The 17,625-nt window shown below is 48.6% G+C and overlaps 2 protein-coding genes across 4 annotated transcripts; one reads left to right on the forward strand and one right to left on the reverse strand.

Annotated features, from left to right (window-relative positions):
* Window positions 1-76: 76 nt before the first annotated feature.
* Window positions 77-8,601, reverse strand: Pmel (premelanosome protein). The gene is made up of 11 exons (XM_005079815.3): window positions 8,529-8,601; window positions 5,948-6,058; window positions 5,661-5,807; window positions 4,608-4,742; window positions 4,273-4,434; window positions 3,376-4,038; window positions 1,953-2,069; window positions 1,675-1,759; window positions 1,360-1,565; window positions 1,176-1,263; window positions 77-312 (listed from the first exon to the last, which is right to left on the reverse strand). Exons 1-11 carry the CDS (start codon window positions 8,599-8,601, stop codon window positions 174-176), a joined length of 1,926 nt encoding a protein of 641 aa, XP_005079872.1. The 3' UTR covers window positions 77-173.
* Window positions 8,602-9,939: 1,338 nt separating this feature from the next.
* Cdk2 (cyclin dependent kinase 2) lies at window positions 9,940-17,383 on the forward strand. 3 transcript variants are annotated; one of them, NM_001281659.1, is given in 8 exon segments: window positions 10,038-10,279; window positions 10,969-11,046; window positions 11,147-11,267; window positions 12,397-12,567; window positions 13,706-13,807; window positions 15,144-15,287; window positions 15,597-15,800; window positions 16,153-16,297. In NM_001281659.1, coding segments are annotated over 8 exon segments (1,041 nt in total). In that variant the 5' UTR covers window positions 10,038-10,163; the 3' UTR covers window positions 16,258-16,297.
* The last annotated feature ends 242 nt before the right edge of the window (window positions 17,384-17,625 follow it).

The following is a 17,625-nucleotide window of genomic DNA, read 5'->3' on the forward strand; positions in this document are numbered from 1 at the left end:
ATAACACATGTCTTTTTTGTACCTTCACCCCTCTAGAGACAGATTGAAGAGCAAACAAAACAGAACAAAAACCCTGCAAGGTTCTGAGAATTTATTTCAGGTATTGGTAGCCTCGAAGGGAAGACCGAGGGATGCAGGCATTGCTGTCAGCCCCAGGAAACTCGTGAGGGTACTCAGACCTGCCCGCTTAGGAGGGGGCTGTTTTCACCAGTGTGGCACGTGCGGAAGACTGGGGGAAGGCGCAGCCAGTGGGTGCTGCCGCGCTGTGTTTGGGAAACAGGACGGACTGAGCCCTGTTTCCTAAGCCTGCGCCTGGTATGGAGAGAAGAAGGGAAAGTGGTCAGCAATGGCAGCCTGCCCGTGCAGGTCCCACATCCAGGTAACTCGGCTCTCTCTCTTCTTCCTCACCCCACCTAGTGTTTATCCTCTCTCATCTCCCTAGCTACCGCCATCCATTCCCCTTACCACTAGAGGTTTCTCCACCTTGAGGTCCTTAGCACCTCTAGCTAGCTGGGGAATCTGCTATCTGACCCCTCCCCCCTTTTGAGACAGCATCTTACTATGTAGTCCTGGCTGTGCTGGAACTCGCTCTGTAGACCAGGCTGGCCTCAAACTCACAGAGATCCGCCTGCCTCCCGAGTGCTGGGATTAAAGGTGTGCTCCACCACCGCCTGCTGGATCTACCTTTCTCATAGAATAGCTTGCTTCACTCCAACTTCCCAATTCTTTAATTTTACACTTTTATTTACTTAGGGGGGCAGCATGTGCCATGGTCCACATGTGGAGGCCAGAGGGAAATTTGAGGGAATTTGTTCTGTCCTGTCCTGTGTGCATCAGGGATCGATTGCAGGTGGTCAACCTTGGTGGCAAGTGCTTCCCACTGAGCCAAATTGCTGACCTCTAACCTACACTTAATATTTGCAGTGGCGCCATCAAGCGATTCACGCTTGCTTTCAAACTCCACACCCGGAGGCTTGCCCACATAGTTTCCAATACCAGTAACCCTCAGAAACGTAAAGGTTCCACAAGAAGACTGCAGCCCAGGCCTGTCTGACTTCCCCATCTGGGCTCTCCTGAACACCATGCTTCTTCTAAGGGGGGGGGGTTCTGTCACCCCTGGAGAAAGAGTGGTTGGGGGTAATAGCAGATGAGGATCAGGCTGGCAGTGTTCTTACCTATACATCAAAGATGCAAGGACCACAGCCATCACCACCAGTAAGACACCTGCAAGCAAGGGAGCCTGCCCGAGGCCACCTTGGTGACCTGTAAGCAGAATCCCAGATACTGCTTCAGCATCTGTTCCCCTCCCAGCTCTCCTCTGACCACTTCCTTTCTCCTGGTTCCTGCCTTAGTACCTACCAGGAACAACAATCTGGGTGCTGGCCACTGCCAGGCTGTTGGCATCAGCCAAAGACACATTGAGGCAATAGGTCCCTGAGCCACCTTTCAGAGCTTGGTGTAGAACCAGCTGGCAGTCTGGGCTTGGTGGCACAGGCTGGCACAGCCTCTGGGCAGGGGGCTGGCACCCCGGCGATGAAATGTCCATACAGGCTTCCTTGGGTAGCCTGAAAGAGTATTAGTTTGCATCAAGAGATCTGAGAAAGGGCAGAACAACAGAAGGAATGAATGACAGTCACTCCAAAGAGTGAACAGGGTGACCAGCAGGATACTCACCCCCCTTGGCAGGACACAGTCAGCTCAAACGCATCACCCTTGCTGGATGTCACGGCCTGCAGGATCTCAGCATTTTCAATACCCTCTGTGAGGTTGCAACTTCAGAAGTTAGCATTCCTCTACCAAGACCATACACAAGAAATCCCAAAGGATGCTCTCCCAGTACTAACTCTGTCATTAGGATAGTCTCAAGAAATTTCTCCCACGTTATGCTACTACTGGTCAGCCCTGGCAGCTTACACCTCCCTTCCTCAGTCCCCAACAGAGGCAAGACTCACGAACAACGTCCAGGGTGAGAGAAAAAGAACCGTATCGATACAGAACACAATCCAAAGGAACTTGTCTCTTCACAAGCATTAAGGTGTCTGTGCCATTCAGGAGAGGGGTGACAGACCCTGGCAGGAGAAGATTTGAGGGTGCAAAATCAAGAGATATAACTCTATTGGAGACAGAGACCAAGCAGACATTGCCCAACTACAGCCAAGACTACAGACTCCTAGAGTGACTAGCTTTAAATCAGCCAAGATCTGGTAGGCCTCGTTTTATATATAAGGAGGTGGCTCCCAGCACTCAGGCAGGCTGAGCTCTGTGAGTTTGAAACCAGCGTGGTCTGCAAGAGCTATTTCCAGGACAGGCTCCAAAGCCACAGAGAAACCCTGTCTCAAGGAAAAAAAGGCTGTTTTTCCGCACATAGTCAAGAAAAGAGAATATACACAATCCAGGGCTGGAGAAATGCCTCAGTAGTTTTATTTGGTTTTTCAAGACAGGGTTTCTTTGTAGCTTTGGAGCGTCCTGGAACTCACTCTGTAGACCAGGCTGGCCTCAGAGATTCGCCTGCCTCTGAGTGCTGGGATTAAAGGTGTGCACCACCACCTCCTGGCCTCAAGTAGTTTATAAAGTACTGGTTACTCTTGTAGAAAAACTGGTTTTGATTCCTAGCACTGTATCTCAACATCCAGGGAAAGGAATCTGATGCCTGCACCAGGCATACAAGGGGTACATATAAATGCAGGCATTAATTTTTTTTAGATTTATTTATTACATATACAGTGTTCTGTCTACACGCCAGAAGAGGGCACCAGATTGAATTGCAGATGGTTGTGAGCCACCATGTGGTTGCTGGGAATTGAACTCAGGTCCTCTAGAAGAGCAGCCAGTGCTCTTAACCTCTGAGCCATCTCTCCAGCCCCCGGCATTAATTTTTTTTTAATGAAGAAACATGACCAAAAAAAAAAAAAAAAGGCTCCCACTATTGACTATGAACCACATTGGGCTAATTGGCCGTGTTAATTCATTCAGCATCAGATCTCCTTTATTTTGCCTTGGGGTAGGAATCCAGGAGTGGGACATGGAGAACCAGGGTGTCAAAACCTGAAGCAATCTCTGCATTTATGCTTGAACAGAACATGTGATCAAGCCTTGCAAATGCCCATAGGCTGTTCCCCTTGGCTTCCTAGCTGCTATCCTTGGCTAACAAAACAATACACAGTTCATTCTTTCCTTGTGGCTGGGGGAAAACTCATTTCCTGAACTTTATGTCTCTTCCATGTGGTTGAAACAATCTGGAGACTTTAGAGCTAGTGAGAATTCCGAGGCTGTCACAACGCTACAGAAAGGACTGGTTAGCGTCTGGATCTTGGGCTAAGACTTCAGAGAACTGACAATAGCCCACCTCCAAGAACCTCATTCACATGTTCTTACCTGTAGAACTTTCTGTAGGCAGAAACGGGCTGGCATCTGGACCCTCAGGTTCAGGAGTGGGTGACCCTTCAGGGGTAGTTTCTACCAACCCTGTGGTCGTTGCATCTGTGGCTCCAGAGGCCCTGGTGGGTGTGCTACCTCTACCGGCTGCAGTTGACATCTCTGCCAGTGTGGTATCCAGGACCGCTGAGGTCAGCAACTGCTCGGAGGTAGGAGCTATGCCCTCTGTGGTTGGCATTCGTACAACTGTGGTTCCAGAGGGCTCTGTAGTTGGCATCTGGCCAGCTGTAGTACCCACAACTTCTGTAGTGGTCCCTTGTCTAGATGTGGTTCCAGATGCCTCCGCAGTTGGTATGTAACCGTCTGTGGTACCTGGGACTGGGGAGGCACCACAGGAACTCAGGGGAATGGCAGCCTGTAGTACCACCTGGGCAGTTACTGAGCCGGACTCCAGGTAAGTGTGAGTGACCTCAACTGCCCGAGAGATCAGGGTCCCAGTGTTGTCCCCAAAGTCCCACGTGTAGGAGAGGTCGGCCTCAACCAGATAGCCGCTGGGATCGTGGAGGTGAAGGTCAAAGATGAGAGGCTGATTTCTCAGGAATCGCTTCTGCCCTCCATCCAAGGCCTGCAGCTGGGACACACTCACGGAGAAGGGGACCTGGTCTGGGGTTGGAGCCAGAAAAATCAAGAACCAGGCCCGAGTCCCACCTCTTCCACAGCCACGTTCTCCACACACAAGCTGACCAGCCAGGTCGTTATTTGTCTGTCATTTCTCTGCCTAGGTCTTTCTGCCTCTCCCTTTTGAAGGTTGGCGTTGACTTCCTCTTTCCATTCCAAGCCAGCCTCCCCACCTCATGCCCTCTGCCTGCCTGGCCTTGTTCCTTTCTAAGCTCTTACCGGTAATGGTGAAGGGTGAACTGGAATGAGCAAGGGGCACGTAGCTCTGGGCCCCCCGTCTGTGGTAGACAGTCACTTCCATGGTGTGTGTGCCCAGCCTCGAGTGGCCTGTTGCAATGCTCAGCCTGGACACCGGGCCCCCCAGAACCTGCCAGTATTGTCCTGAGAGTTTTCAAGACAAAAGCAGAGAAGGGAAGGCATCTGCTTGAAGGGAACTGAGAGGTACAGTTTGAAGAAGCTTCAGAGAAGGGAGGTGGAGAATGTCCTCCAGGTGTTGGGAGGGTGGGTTTCTTGGGTTAGGACTACACTGGGAAGGGACTGCTGGGGGACCTCACCCCAAGTCTTCCAGACATAGACAAAGCTTCTTCTGGGAGGCTGAGGACCAGCCGGGCAGGGTCCACCGTCAGGGAAGATGCAGGCATCGTCAGGTTCCTGTGGATACACTGGCTGTCCTCCCCATACCTGGCTCCCTAGAAGGTAGATACAATCAGCCTCAAACCCCTAAAATGGTTCCTAGTGGGTGGGGCTATAGGAGTACTCTGTAGCTGGAACTACGGTCTCCATACTATAGCCCATATGGGATGGTGTTAGAGAGTGGGGGATGTATGGAAGCCACGGTTTGAGATTCATATGCATATGGAACATAAATAAAAGACTGGCTATCCATAGAATAAAATGTTTACAGTGACTCTCGTGAGATTAAGAGGAACAGCAGCAGCTAACGTTAAATGTCTACTGTAGGTCCAGGCAACTCTGCTGAGGACTTATATAGGTGAGCCTTCATCTTTGTAATAATCTGTCAAGGTACCACACCCACTTCAGGAATACAAGCACGCAGCAACTGACCCATGCAGGGTCACATCCAGTGATGGATTCACATCTGAGCCTATGAAACCAGGAATCTCTGTTCTCCAATTTAGAAACTTAAAACTTTATCTGCATTTCCTAATTTTAGTGCAACAAGTATCTATTACATTTTATACATTTACAGTATATATTGACTGATGAGTATAAACATAATTTTTAAAAGAATCTATAGAGGATAAAGGGCAATGGAATAACACTTGACAAGCATGTGTGAGGCCCTAGGTTTGAACCCAGCACTTTTTAAAACAATATATATAAGAGGAGCCAGGTGGTGATGGCATATGCCTTTAATCCCAGCAGCACTCAGGAGGCAGAGACAGGGCTGATCTCTGTGAGTTGAGGCCATTCTGGTGTACAAATCAAGTTCCCAGACAGCCAGGGCTACACAGAGAAACCCTGCCTGGAAAAAAAAGAAGAAGAGGAGGAGAAAGAGGAAGGGGGCTTTCCCTGGGCTTACTGGAGATACCTGGGAATCGGAGTCCCAGGAATAAGGTTCAGGAGGTACCAAGAGAGGTACTTACCATTGACGACGGTGTTGTTGCTCCAGATAACCTGCCCATCTGGCAATACCTTTTGACTTTCAGGGAAGTGCAGGGTAATAGAAAAGGAGGCATTTGCACCAACCAGTGTAGGTCCATCGTTTCTGACCTTCAGAGACACCCGGCCACCTGGGAAAGAAAGCTGCATTAGCTAGGACTCTGGCTTCTCCTCTCCAATCTCTCTGCCAACCTGCTTCAGAGTAATGCAGTTCTTACCGTCCTCCTGTCTCGCTCCCGCTGTGCCGTCTCCCCGAATACCCAAATCCTACCTTTCCAGCAGTCAGGCACCTGCCCCTCTGTCCACTCAGGGTACAGCTGCCTGTCCCAGGCCTTAGTTCCGAGTTGCCGTGGGACACCAAGCCAATCCTGGTTCCTGGATCCTGAAAGGAATGTGCCATAAGAGCCTGAGGTCCTTAGTCCCATGTCATCTTGCTGGGACATTCAAAGTGCAATGTACTTATTTTGGTGGATGGAGGGCAACACTGAGACTGAGCATAGCGCCTAGCACCTGTAAGTATTGTAACTCTGATCTGTATTCGCAGCCCTGTTCTTGCTTTTCTTTAAATGCTTTATTAAATATCTTTAGCTGGGTGTAGTGGTGCATACATTTAATCCCAGCACTCAGGAGACAGAGGCAGGTGGATTTCTGTGAGTTTGAATTCAACCCAGCCTACAGAATGAGTTCCAGGACAACCAGGGATACACAGAAAGACCCTGTCTCAAAAAAATCACAGAAATAATTTTTTTTTGCTTTTTTTGAGACCGAGTTTCTCTGTGAAACAGTCCTGGCTATCCTGGAACTCACTCTGTAGACCAGGCTGGCCTCAAATTCACAGAGATCCGCCTGCCTCTGCCTCCCGAGTGCTGGTACTAAAGGTGTGCTTCATCATGCCTGGCAAGAAACAAACAAAAAAGCTTGTTTTTTTTTTTTTTTTTTGAGAAAAGTTTTCTCTGTGTAGCTCTGGCTGTCCTGGAACTTGATTTGTAGACTAAGCTGTCCTTGAACTCACAGAGATCCGCCTGCCACCCCAGTGCTGGGATTAAAGGAGCCAGAAACAGTTTTTACCACGGTGGCATTTGTATCTTAGAAAGGCCACTGTGGCATCAGAGCTTGGTGACTCACAAATGCAATGTCAATCATACTCACGAGTCTTCAGCCAAATATTCACCGTGAGGTTGAGGCCAGTATGAACCAAATAATGAGTTCCAGACCGGACTAGCCTGGCCTATACAACGTAGTCTCAAAAGAAAAAAGAGGAGGAGGAGGAGGAAAAGAAGGAATAAGAGGAAAAAGGAGGGAGGAATGAGCAGACCCGGGTACAGGTTGGAGGTGGGGACAATGCAGACATAATTACTATAATTGGGTATAGTGTCTCATGTCTGTAACCTCAACACTCAGAAGACAGAAGTGGGAAGATCCCTGCAAAGCTGGAGGCCAGCCTGGTCTACACAGCAAGTACCAGGCCAACCAGGGTTACACTGGGACACCTAAGCTAAAACATATATCTGACAAGAGAAGAAAGAAATATAATGGGTTTCCACATCCCTTCACTCAAACCCAATATCAATGAAACATCTTGATACATTTGCTTTATCCTTACTAGTTGCTGGTTTTGTCCAAAATATGTATTCAGAAGAAAATCTCAGGCAAGTGAGATATTTTCTGCCTTGCCTGAGAATCTGAGTTTGATCCCCAGACTCACATGGTAGAAAAAATAAAATAAGTATTCATAATGTAAGCACAGTATTTTAAGAGCCTCAGATGTTGGGCATGAACCGAACATTTCCAAAATTCATTAAGGAACTTAGCAAAAGAAAAAAAAAACCGGTAGCACGCTCCTGTCTGTGATTCCAGCACCTTGGAAGCAGAAGCAAAAGCATCAACTACATAGTGGGTTCAAGGATGGTCTGAGATACAAGAGACCCCATCCCAGAAAAGGAATGAAGAAAGAACAAAACAAAACCCCTGGACACTGCAGTCCAAATGAAGAAGCCAGAATAAGGAACTTTCCAGAAGTTTGTGAGACCAGGGATTCAGAGAGAGAAAAGGGGGCTCTGATATGATGTGTGTACTGTTAGTACTGTCTTTATCCTGATTCTAACATCCACAGGGAAGCCAGATTTTGTTGGGGGTTGGTCTGTGGTCATCTCAGAGAGTGTTCGGTCACTGAAGCAAGAAGAATCATAAGATGTACCATTCTTTTTAAGCTGCCCACCCTCCCTCCCCTGTAGCACGGGACATTCCAGACCCTCTCACCACCCTTCACTCCCTCCCCTTGCTCCTGTCACGAGGCCTCAATCCCCCAGAGTCCTTTCATGTGATGCTCAGCTGAGACCCTTCTGCTTGTGTCTACCAGCCCTAGAATGTAAGGCCTGGGCTATATTCATCCATGCCCACCCCAAGTGCAGAAGTTGTTATCAGCTTGGTCTTTCTTTCCACTTTAATTCTCCTATCACAAATACTTCAGATATTACCTAGTGCATTTTACCCATTCATTTTACCTCCTTGGAAGCCCTGTTTCAGCTGTCTGTCTGAGGAGATCTCAGAATCACTGCTGTGCCTTCTGCCCCTTGGGTCAGATAGGAATACTTCTCAATCCTAAATTTCACATATAAATCTGGGCACAACAGTTTATGTCAGGAATCCCAGTGCTTAGGAGGTAGAAGCACGAGGATCAGGAGTTCAAGGCACCCTTGTCTTGAACAAATGAAGGCAAACAAAGCTTTATCTTCACGAAATCAAATAACATAAGCCTGAGCTATTTCTACATGTCTCATTAGAAGGGGGAAACCCAGAGCAGGTGTTCAACTGCTAATGACACTTGCTCTTGACAGCACAGGCACACTCACCTTCTACGGCCCTCACTGCCAGCAAAGTACTCAGCACAAACAGAGGGAGAGGACACCTTCTCGGCACATCCATCCTGCTCTTCTTTCAGCAGCCGAAGATGCCAGGGGTTGGGAATGAGCCCCTATATAGGAAGGGATGCTCATTTGCATAGCCCTTCCTCCTATCGCTGTAGAGAAGGGGAAACCTGGGAAGAGGGACGGTGCCAGAACTGATTTCATCCCCTGGACGTTCCTTTTCTCAGTCCACTGCTCAATGACAGCACCCGGCTTCACTGGGTCACATCCACCCTGACACACACTATCATTCTGGAAAGAGTTGACTGATGGGCAGCCACAACTCACTTACTGTACTTCACAGTCATTTCAGCAAGAGAGGGAAGCCATGAACTGAGTCAAAGCAAGCACCCCTCACGACAGACACAAGCACCTTTATCTAAAAGCAGTCCGAAGGGGCAGTGTGTGTAGATTCCCAGCAATGAAGCAACAAAACCAACCAACGAACCACGAAAACAGTGAGACAGGATTAAGCTAGTCTGAGAAAGGACTTTGTTATCTAGCCTAAGAATCCTTTACAGTAAGAGCCCTGATCTTGTTCCCCTTAGACCGCACTCGGAGGCAATGCCAGACCATCTCTGAGTTCAAAGTCAACCTGATTTTTCTTTTTAATGCATTCCAGCCGGCCAGGCTGCAATATGAGATACTGTCTCAAAAAAGGGGATGGGAAGCCGGGCGTTGGTGGCGCTCGCCTTTAATCCCAGCACTCGGGAGGCAGAGGCAGGCGGATCTCTGTAAGTTCGAGACCAGCCTGGACTACCAAGAGAGTTCCAGGACACCCTCCAAAGCCACAGAGAAACCTGTCTCGAAAAAAACCAAAAAAAAAAAAAAAAGAAAAAGAAAAAAAAAAGAAAAAAAAATGGGGATGGGAGTGCTGCAGAGACAGCTCAGGAGTTAAGAGCCTGTGCAACTCTTGCAGAAGATCAGACTTGGGCTCCAGCGCCCAAGCCCGACGGCTCACAACTGCCTATAACTTCAACTATATCTGCTGCATCTCTGCAAACTTACAAACACACAGACACACGCACACATAATTAAAAATTATATATATGATCATTTATTTAAAGGTTCCCAGGTTTCTGCTTTCCAAAGGAGGCCTTCTTGGCCAGGTAGAATCTAATCTCATTTGAGGGGTGGTGAAAATTGTGAGCGAAAGGTAAGAAAATCCTTAGACCACAGACAACACCAGTTCCGGCCGGCAGAGACCAAATCAGGAACTGGCGGAAAGTTGCGCCGCCGCCCCTCCGCTCGCCCGCCCAGGGCGGGGACTCGGCGGCGGGAGCGCGGGGCCCGGCCCGCCCTCGTGACGTCGACCAATCCGAAGGGTGGGAGGCGGAGCCAGGGAAACGCGGGAAGGAGGGGCGGGGCCTCGGCTGGCCGTCTAGAGCGGTGGGGGAGGCGGCAACATTGTTTCAAGTTGGACAAATTGTCAAGGGCTGAGCTTTGCTTGCGTTCCATCCCGAGCTGGGGCTGCCGTGCTCACCTTGGCCCCCAGGTCCTCCGCCCCTGAGTGTCGGGCCCGCTTTCTTTAGGGTTCCCGGGCCCCGCTCCCGGGGGCCTGAGCCGCCGCATTAGCGCTCCATGGAGAACTTCCAAAAGGTGGAGAAGATCGGAGAGGGCACGTACGGAGTGGTGTACAAAGCCAAAAACAAGTTGACGGGAGAAGTGGTGGCGCTTAAGAAAATCCGGCTCGACACGTGAGTGGCCTGTGGAGCCGGAACTCCTTCCCCGGGACCTCTTGGCTGTCCCCCCCCAACCCCCTACCCCAACAGGCGGGTAGCCGTCCCGGACCGGACCGGACCGGACCGGAAGGTAGCGGGGAGGGACTCCTGAAGTGAGGGGTGGGTTGGCGGACGGTAGACGCTCTCTCTCGGAGACTGTCCGAGGGCTAGAATTCAGAGAAAACTTTCTTCTCGTGCTCCACCCGGTGAGCTCCCAAATCTGCAAGCCGGGAGACTTGGGGAGAGAAGGGGGGGGGGGCGAGATAGGGTCCAGAGGTGTTCATAGAGTTGGGTTATGTAGGAACCAGGAGAATAGTTCCTTTCTGAACGGAGAGCTCTCCCCACTGCTCCAGCCCCATACTTAGAACCCTCACCCTCTTTCAAAAGAATGGCAGTTGAGACTCACTGGCCCTCTGGGGAAGCTGGGAGCTACTCTCACCCCCTCCCCTATTACCTTTCCTCTGCTTCTCATTCACCTGGAGGCTCGACTTACCTTCCACTGGAAAAAGAGGAAATAATGAAGCCACACCCCGATTACCCAGGAATTAACTCCTGACAGTACCTTTCCTTTCTGAACTTCCTAAGGGGGTTTTGGGCGGTGGTGTCTCCCTAAGAGAGTATGTTTGTAACCATATTCTCCTCTGTGTTTTCCCAACCTCTCCAAGTGAGACTGAAGGTGTGCCCAGTACTGCCATCCGAGAGATCTCTCTGCTTAAGGAACTTAATCACCCTAATATTGTCAAGTAAGTGTAGTCTGAGAGATGACCACCAAGGTGAATTGTTTTGTTTAGCCTCATAATTTCTCTCCCTCAACTGCATTTCCTGAACCTTCTTCTCTTGCAGGCTGCTGGATGTCATCCACACAGAAAATAAGCTTTACCTGGTTTTCGAGTTTCTGCACCAGGACCTCAAGAAATTTATGGATGCCTCTGCTGTCACTGGCATCCCTCTTCCCCTCATCAAGGTAACTCCCCTCAATTCCAGCCCTCATGTCTTGGGGAAGCTAGAGGCAGGTGATTGGGACCGGTGATATTTTGGCTTGTTTTTCAGACTTCAGCATTCACCACCCCCTTTTTTGTGTCACTTTTCCTGTTCATTATCGTCATTGGCCATAGGATGGACCGAAGAATCACAGCCAAGCTCCTGCCAGCCACCTAGGCAGCTCAGACAGCTCAGTTACCACTCAGATAATGGGACTGAGGGCAGTTGGTGGGTTCCTCCAAAAAAAAATGTCCCACTTGTGATGTGGGAGATTTGACCAGAGCTGTATTTACTCCTGGAGTTAATAAATATTAGCAGGTACATATTTGACAGTTACTTGACACTGTCAATGTGCTAGTCACAGAGTATTGAAAGGGATGCAAAGCCGGGCATTGGTGGTGCACGCCTTTAGTCCCAGCACTTGGGAGGCAGAGGCAGGCGGATCTCTGTGAGTTCGAGGCCAGCCTGGTCTACAAGAGCTAGTTCCATGACAGCCTCCAAAAGCCTCGGAGAAACCCTGCCTCGAAAATCAAAAAAAAAAAAAAAAAAGAAAAGGATGCAAAAATTGAATAATATCTGGTCTTTATCCTTGACAGGCTGAAAAAATCCAATGAAAGAAGTAGCTATTAAATGTGTGGTTGTGTTGTAGTAATGTATGTTGGCTCATGCTTGTAATCCTAACACTCACGAGGCTGAGGCAGGAGGATGTCTGTAAGTACAAGGACAGCCTAGCCTGTACTATGTAGCCTAGCCTACACAGTTCCAGGCCAGGAAGACACTATCATAAAAAACAAACGGGGCTGACAAGATAGCTCAGCAGGTAAAGGCGCCTGCCTCCAAATCTGATGACCTGATGGCCTGAAGTCCATCCCCAGGTCCCACAGAGTACAAGAAAACCAACTCCTGCAAGTTGTCCTGATTTCCTCGTTTGCACGGTGCCCCGCCCCCAATAAACAATAAATATGCAATCTAGAGAATTAAACAACCCCCCCAAAATATGTAATGGAGTTATCATCTCACATGATTAAGACTTTACTACATTTTGAGGGCAAAGAGCAAGTTGTATCTGTTCACTGTGGTGACTGAACAAACCTCCCTCTCTCCTTTGCCAGAGCTATCTGTTCCAGCTGCTCCAGGGCCTAGCATTCTGCCATTCTCACCGGGTCCTGCACCGAGACCTTAAGCCCCAGAATCTGCTTATCAATGCAGAGGGATCCATCAAGTTGGCAGACTTTGGACTAGCAAGAGCCTTTGGAGTCCCCGTTCGTACTTATACTCATGAGGTGGGTCCCCCTATGATTTTGTCTTCTTTTAAGAATCTTAGGGAGGCGGGGCGGTGGTGGCACATGCCTTTAATCCCAGCACTCGGGAGGCAGAGGCAGGCGGATCTCTGTGAGTTCGAGGCTGGGCTGGACCGACAGCGTCGAAAACAATACAGAGAAATCCTGTCTCGTAAAAAAAAAAAAAAAAAAAGAATCTTAGGGAGATGTTCATAATAACATTCACAAAATACCAGGGCAGGAGTTCCTTTGTAATTGAAATCTCTGACAACCCAAGGGTCTTTACCTGTCTATTTAAAGTGTCTGAATGTTTTTGTTTGCACATATGTCTGTACTGCATGCCTGCCTAATACTCCAGAGGTCAGAAGCAGGTGTCTGATACCTTGGAAATGTAGTTACAGACTGTTGTGAGCTGCCATATGGGTGCTGGGAATTGAACCTGGGTCCTCTGTAAAAGCAACAAGCACTCTTAACTGCTGAGCCTATGTCTAACCCTTAACCAAAGGTCTAAGGATATGCACTGAATTCTTACTATGAGGTTACCTGGTCTTAGATAACAAAGATAACAAGCCAGGAAGTTTGGTTGGCATACCTTTTTTTTTTTTTTTTTTTTTTTTTGGTTTTTCGAGACAGGGTTTCTCTGTGGCTTTGGAGGCTGTCCTGGAACTCACTTTGTAGACCAGGCTGGCCTCGAACTCACAGAGATCCACCTGCCTCTGCCTCCCAAGTGCTGGGATTAAAGGCGTGTGCCACCTACACCCAGCTTGGTTGGCATACCATTTTAATGTCTCAGATTTTCCAGGAACGCTCTCCCATCTGTGGGTTTTGGAATACGTGGCTGGGGATGGAGAGATGGCTCAGCAGTGAGGAGCATATGATGCTCTTGCAGGTGAACTGTGTTCAGTTCCCAGAGCCTGTGTCAGGCAATTCACCATCACCCTTAACTCCGGCCCCAAGGGATCAGACACTTACTTCTGGCCTCTGAGGACACTGCACAGTTGTGGTAACCTACACAGGCAATGCATGTATATACATTATTTAAGTAAGAAAACCAACATAATAAAATCCATTTTAAAGAGAGGCTGGAAGGTAGCAGTGTTTTGTTGAATGAGGTATGTGATCTTGTCCTCTTGCTTCCCAGGTGGTGACCTTGTGGTACCGAGCACCTGAAATCCTTCTAGGCTGCAAGTACTACTCCACAGCCGTGGATATCTGGAGCCTGGGCTGCATCTTCGCTGAAATGGTATGGAGGCTTGCCAGGTTCTATCCAGCCCTCTCTTGCCCAAATCCAAGAGCAAAACCTATTCCTTGGCCTGCAACCATGGTCCTTTATCACAGAGTTCTCTCAAGTATCACCCTCTATAGAGGTAGTTGCCCTGATAACCAACTACAATTTTAGAGTATCCCTAAATAGATTTAGTTACCTAGTATATTATCTCTTATTCCCAAATGAGGTAAATCCATTCGGTACCCACCAGCTGCTCCGCGCGTTTTGTTTTGAGACAGTCTCGCTGTGTAGCCCATTATAGTCTTGATCTTCTGCGTTGGCTCCTCTTCCCACCGTTGCCATCTAGCCCATGGGACCGAGTTGACAGGCATGACCCACCACACTGGCTGCACTCACTCAGCTGTCTCAGCACTAATCCTCAAATATTTGCAAGAACGAATTCCATTCAGCACAACAGGTGGCCCACAGGCCACATGCTTCCAAGGACAGCTACAAATGTGCCTCAACGTATAATCATAAACTTATTTAAAACAGAATGGGTTTTTGTTTTGTTGGTGGTGGTGGGACGTTTTTTGTTTTGCTTCTTTGTTTGGTTGCTTTTTTATTTTTATTTATTTTTTACATCCCAACCAAAGTTTCCCCTCCTCCCACTTCCTCCTCTTGTTTATTTTTTAAAACTATTTTTTTCTTTTTTTTTGTTTTGCTTTTTTTTAATTTATTTTTTATTTTTATGTGCATCAGTGTTTTGCCATGGGTGTCAGGCCCCCTGGAATTAGAGTTAGACAGTTGTGATCTGCCATATGGGTGCTGGGAATTGAATCTGGGTCCTTTGGAAGAGCGGTCAGTGTCTTAACCACTGAGCCATCTCTTCGGAGCCCCCTCCCCCATTATTTTTTTTCAGGATTTGGTTTTATGGTATTTAAGCTTGAACTTTGTGGATGACAACATCATGTCAGAGTGTCAAAAGTTTGAACTCTCTGATTTTTGATGTCTTCATTTAACCTATAGACCCGTTCTTGGAGACAAGAAATTTAGTAAAGCTAAATGCATTCAATTGATCCACATCTATCATTTTTGTAGACTTGGTCATGCCCTGCCCCCTCAACCTCTGGCTTTTCAGATTGAAGGATCCTTGAAGCATAGCTTCAATATGGGAGCTCCCATCCCATTTAATTTAACAGTGGACCGACAGCTCAGTAATTTTTTTTTTTGGTCTTTTATCTGGGTTGAAACTGGGGGCTTGGAGACCATTATCCTAAGTATAGATATACATATAGAATGTGAATTTATCCACCAGTACCTTACAATTGCCCATATTCCTCTCTCAATTCATCAAACAATATTTGTTAAGCACCTAGTGTGTACCCAGCACCATGCTAAGTGCTGTGGGGAACACAGAAGAAATGGAAGACACAGTCTCTGCCCGCTGTGCTCCTATCTAGAAGTGGCTGCGTCACAAGGAGGGGGGATGACCGCAGTGTCTACCCCATACCCCGTGAGTGGCTTGGGATCCCTTTGCTACGCGTCAGTGGCGCCCCAGACATTCACCCCCTCCCAGCCCCACCCAGCCTTGGGGATTGACAAAGCCATGGTTGGGGGAAGGAAGGAGGAGGGGGCGAGGAGCCCGATGAAGGGACTTCATTGTCTCAAGTTCTGTATGACCGACCCCATGAAAGGCCCCGGGGAGGGGAGTCATGGGGCCCTGCCGACCTTCCACCGCCTATGGGACCCTCCTCCGTACGAGGGGCAGTGTTGACTGACGTCAATATGGGTCTTGGCCTTTCCCTCTTGTCCCCATTTTCAGGTGACCCGGCGGGCCCTGTTTCCTGGAGATTCTGAGATTGATCAACTCTTCCGGATCTTTCGGACTCTGGGGACCCCAGATGAGGTGGTTTGGCCAGGAGTTACTTCTATGCCTGATTATAAGCCGAGTTTCCCCAAGTGGGCTCGGCAAGATTTTAGCAAAGTTGTGCCTCCACTGGATGAAGATGGACGGAGCCTGTTATCGGTAAGAGTGGGTGCCCGGATAACCGTCTCTCCCGTTCCCCGGAGAAGAGAAGCCGAGCCCCTGAACTCCGTCAGAATTACCCCGGTCTTCCATCCCTCTCCTCAGTAGAGCTGGGAGTGGGTGCCCGGATAACCGCCTCTCCCGTTCCCCGGAGAAGAGAAGCCGAGCCCCTGAACTCCGTCAGAATTACCCTAGTCCTCCATCCCTCTCCTCAGTAGACTGGTTCAGAAATGGGAGGAGGGAGAAGTGAGGCCTGGGTGAAGAGAGTACCGGTCCCCAGGTTTCTGAGTGCACAGCTCCCTGTCGGGCCCACTGTTGCATCACTGAAGTCAGAATATATTTCTTCCTCCAGCAAATGCTGCACTATGACCCCAACAAGCGGATTTCAGCCAAAGCAGCCCTGGCCCACCCTTTCTTCCAGGATGTGACTAAGCCAGTACCCCACCTTCGGCTGTGATGTCCTTCCCAAAGCCCTCCTCACCCTTGGTCTGACTTGACTCTGGGCCTTTTTGGACACAGGTCAGCCTTCTACTCTTTTCTGGCTGTCTTAGCACTCACTGTTTCTCTTGGTCAGCCAGTTCCAGGGACTCAGAGGTGCAGGGAAAGATGAGGTGACAGGAAAAGTGTTGGTATCAGGTGCTTCCCTACCTTCTCTCCCTCTTAGTCATTCCCGAGGATTGGTATTCAAAACAAAACAAACCTTCCACTCTCTACCCACCCCCATGCCAAGTTTTGCCATCCCAGTCTTAGATTGTCTCATAATTATTGTGTCCCGTGTTTAGGAAGACACACCCCAGACCTCCTGGTGCCACTGTTTTGTAAAGGCCAAGTTGGGACATTTCGGAACCAAGCAAGAGAGGTCTGTTTTAATGAATTAGATGAGAAAAGATAGATCCAAACAGTTTACACCTTAGTTGTAGTGTCTGGCCTCACCTGACAATCAAGGAGGCCCTGCTGGAGAAGCAGAAATGTTTCCCTTCAGCTCTCTGTCTACCTTCTGCAGGGCAAGAGGAGTCAGGAGGGGACGGGGCTTGGTCTGTTCACCATGGCTCGCAAGGCAAGGTGAAAGACACTGGAATCTTTCTTTCAGTAATGTTACTGTTTTCTGGTGCTAACAACTGAACCCAGGACCTCGCCCTCACTAAGCAAATGCGCCACCCATGAGCCAGATTTTCTAGCCCTCTTTTTGGAGTCTTAGCTCTTCAGTTTTTCAGAGGTCCCTGTTGCCATATTCCTCTGAGAGTCACCCCTGACTCCATAGTGGAAGTGAAGCTTTAGATGTCACTTTGAAAGGCTTTGACCTGGTCAGGTCATCAGGGGACATTTTCTATAAAAGAGTTAACAATTATATTTATATTTCAAGTTATAGTAGTTGGATATTTTGGTGTTTTGATTTTTCTTTTTTGGGGGGCAGGGCAGTGTGGATGGATTTGTTACCATGTGCACTTTGGAATTTTGTAATGCAATTGTTGAAAGAAAATATTTCTTTTATGATCTCCCTGTACCCTTTGTGCTCCAGTGTTCTGTTAATATTATTTGTAATTTAGTTTGTAATTCATTAAAAGAAAATATTCTCAGTTGTATATCGAATCTCTTTCATATTTTATCATTTATTTACTGAAAGAACGGAGTGGGTGACAGCCTGGATGTGCGTAACTGGTAGGTGATTTCAGAGCCCTCCTGATGTCTGTATATGCAGGACATCCTCTCTCCCGTGCCTTTGCAGTGGGAGCAGACTGGGTAATGCCTTTTCCTGCTCCCACGGGCACACGAATCGAGTGCTGTTTCAGTTTCCTGTTGCTATCAGCAACTTGACTGAGTGGGC

The sequence above is a fragment of the Mesocricetus auratus genome, unplaced genomic scaffold (genome assembly GCF_017639785.1).
Source record: "Mesocricetus auratus isolate SY011 unplaced genomic scaffold, BCM_Maur_2.0 Super-Scaffold_100011, whole genome shotgun sequence".
In the NCBI taxonomy this organism is placed as follows: domain Eukaryota; kingdom Metazoa; phylum Chordata; class Mammalia; order Rodentia; family Cricetidae; genus Mesocricetus; species Mesocricetus auratus.

Excerpts from the sequence above, each read along its gene's own strand:
- Pmel (XM_005079815.3), bottom strand. The coding sequence starts at position 8,601 with ATGGATGTGCCGAGAAGGTGTCCTCTCCCTCTGTTTGTGCTGAGTACT. Across the intron at positions 1,760-1,952 it reads TCTCACCCTGGACGTTGTTC|AGGGTATTGAAAATGCTGAG; the intron begins GTGAGTCTTGCC and ends GCAACCTCACAG. Across the intron at positions 1,566-1,674 it reads ACTGTGTCCTGCCAAGGGGG|GCTACCCAAGGAAGCCTGTA; the intron begins GTGAGTATCCTG and ends ATACTCTTTCAG.
- Cdk2 (XM_013120267.3), top strand. The coding sequence starts at position 10,164 with ATGGAGAACTTCCAAAAGGTGGAGAAGATCGGAGAGGGCACGTACGGA. Across the intron at positions 12,568-13,705 it reads TTCGTACTTATACTCATGAG|GTGGTGACCTTGTGGTACCG; the intron begins GTGGGTCCCCCT and ends CTTGCTTCCCAG. Across the intron at positions 13,808-15,596 it reads GCTGCATCTTCGCTGAAATG|GTGACCCGGCGGGCCCTGTT; the intron begins GTATGGAGGCTT and ends CCCCATTTTCAG.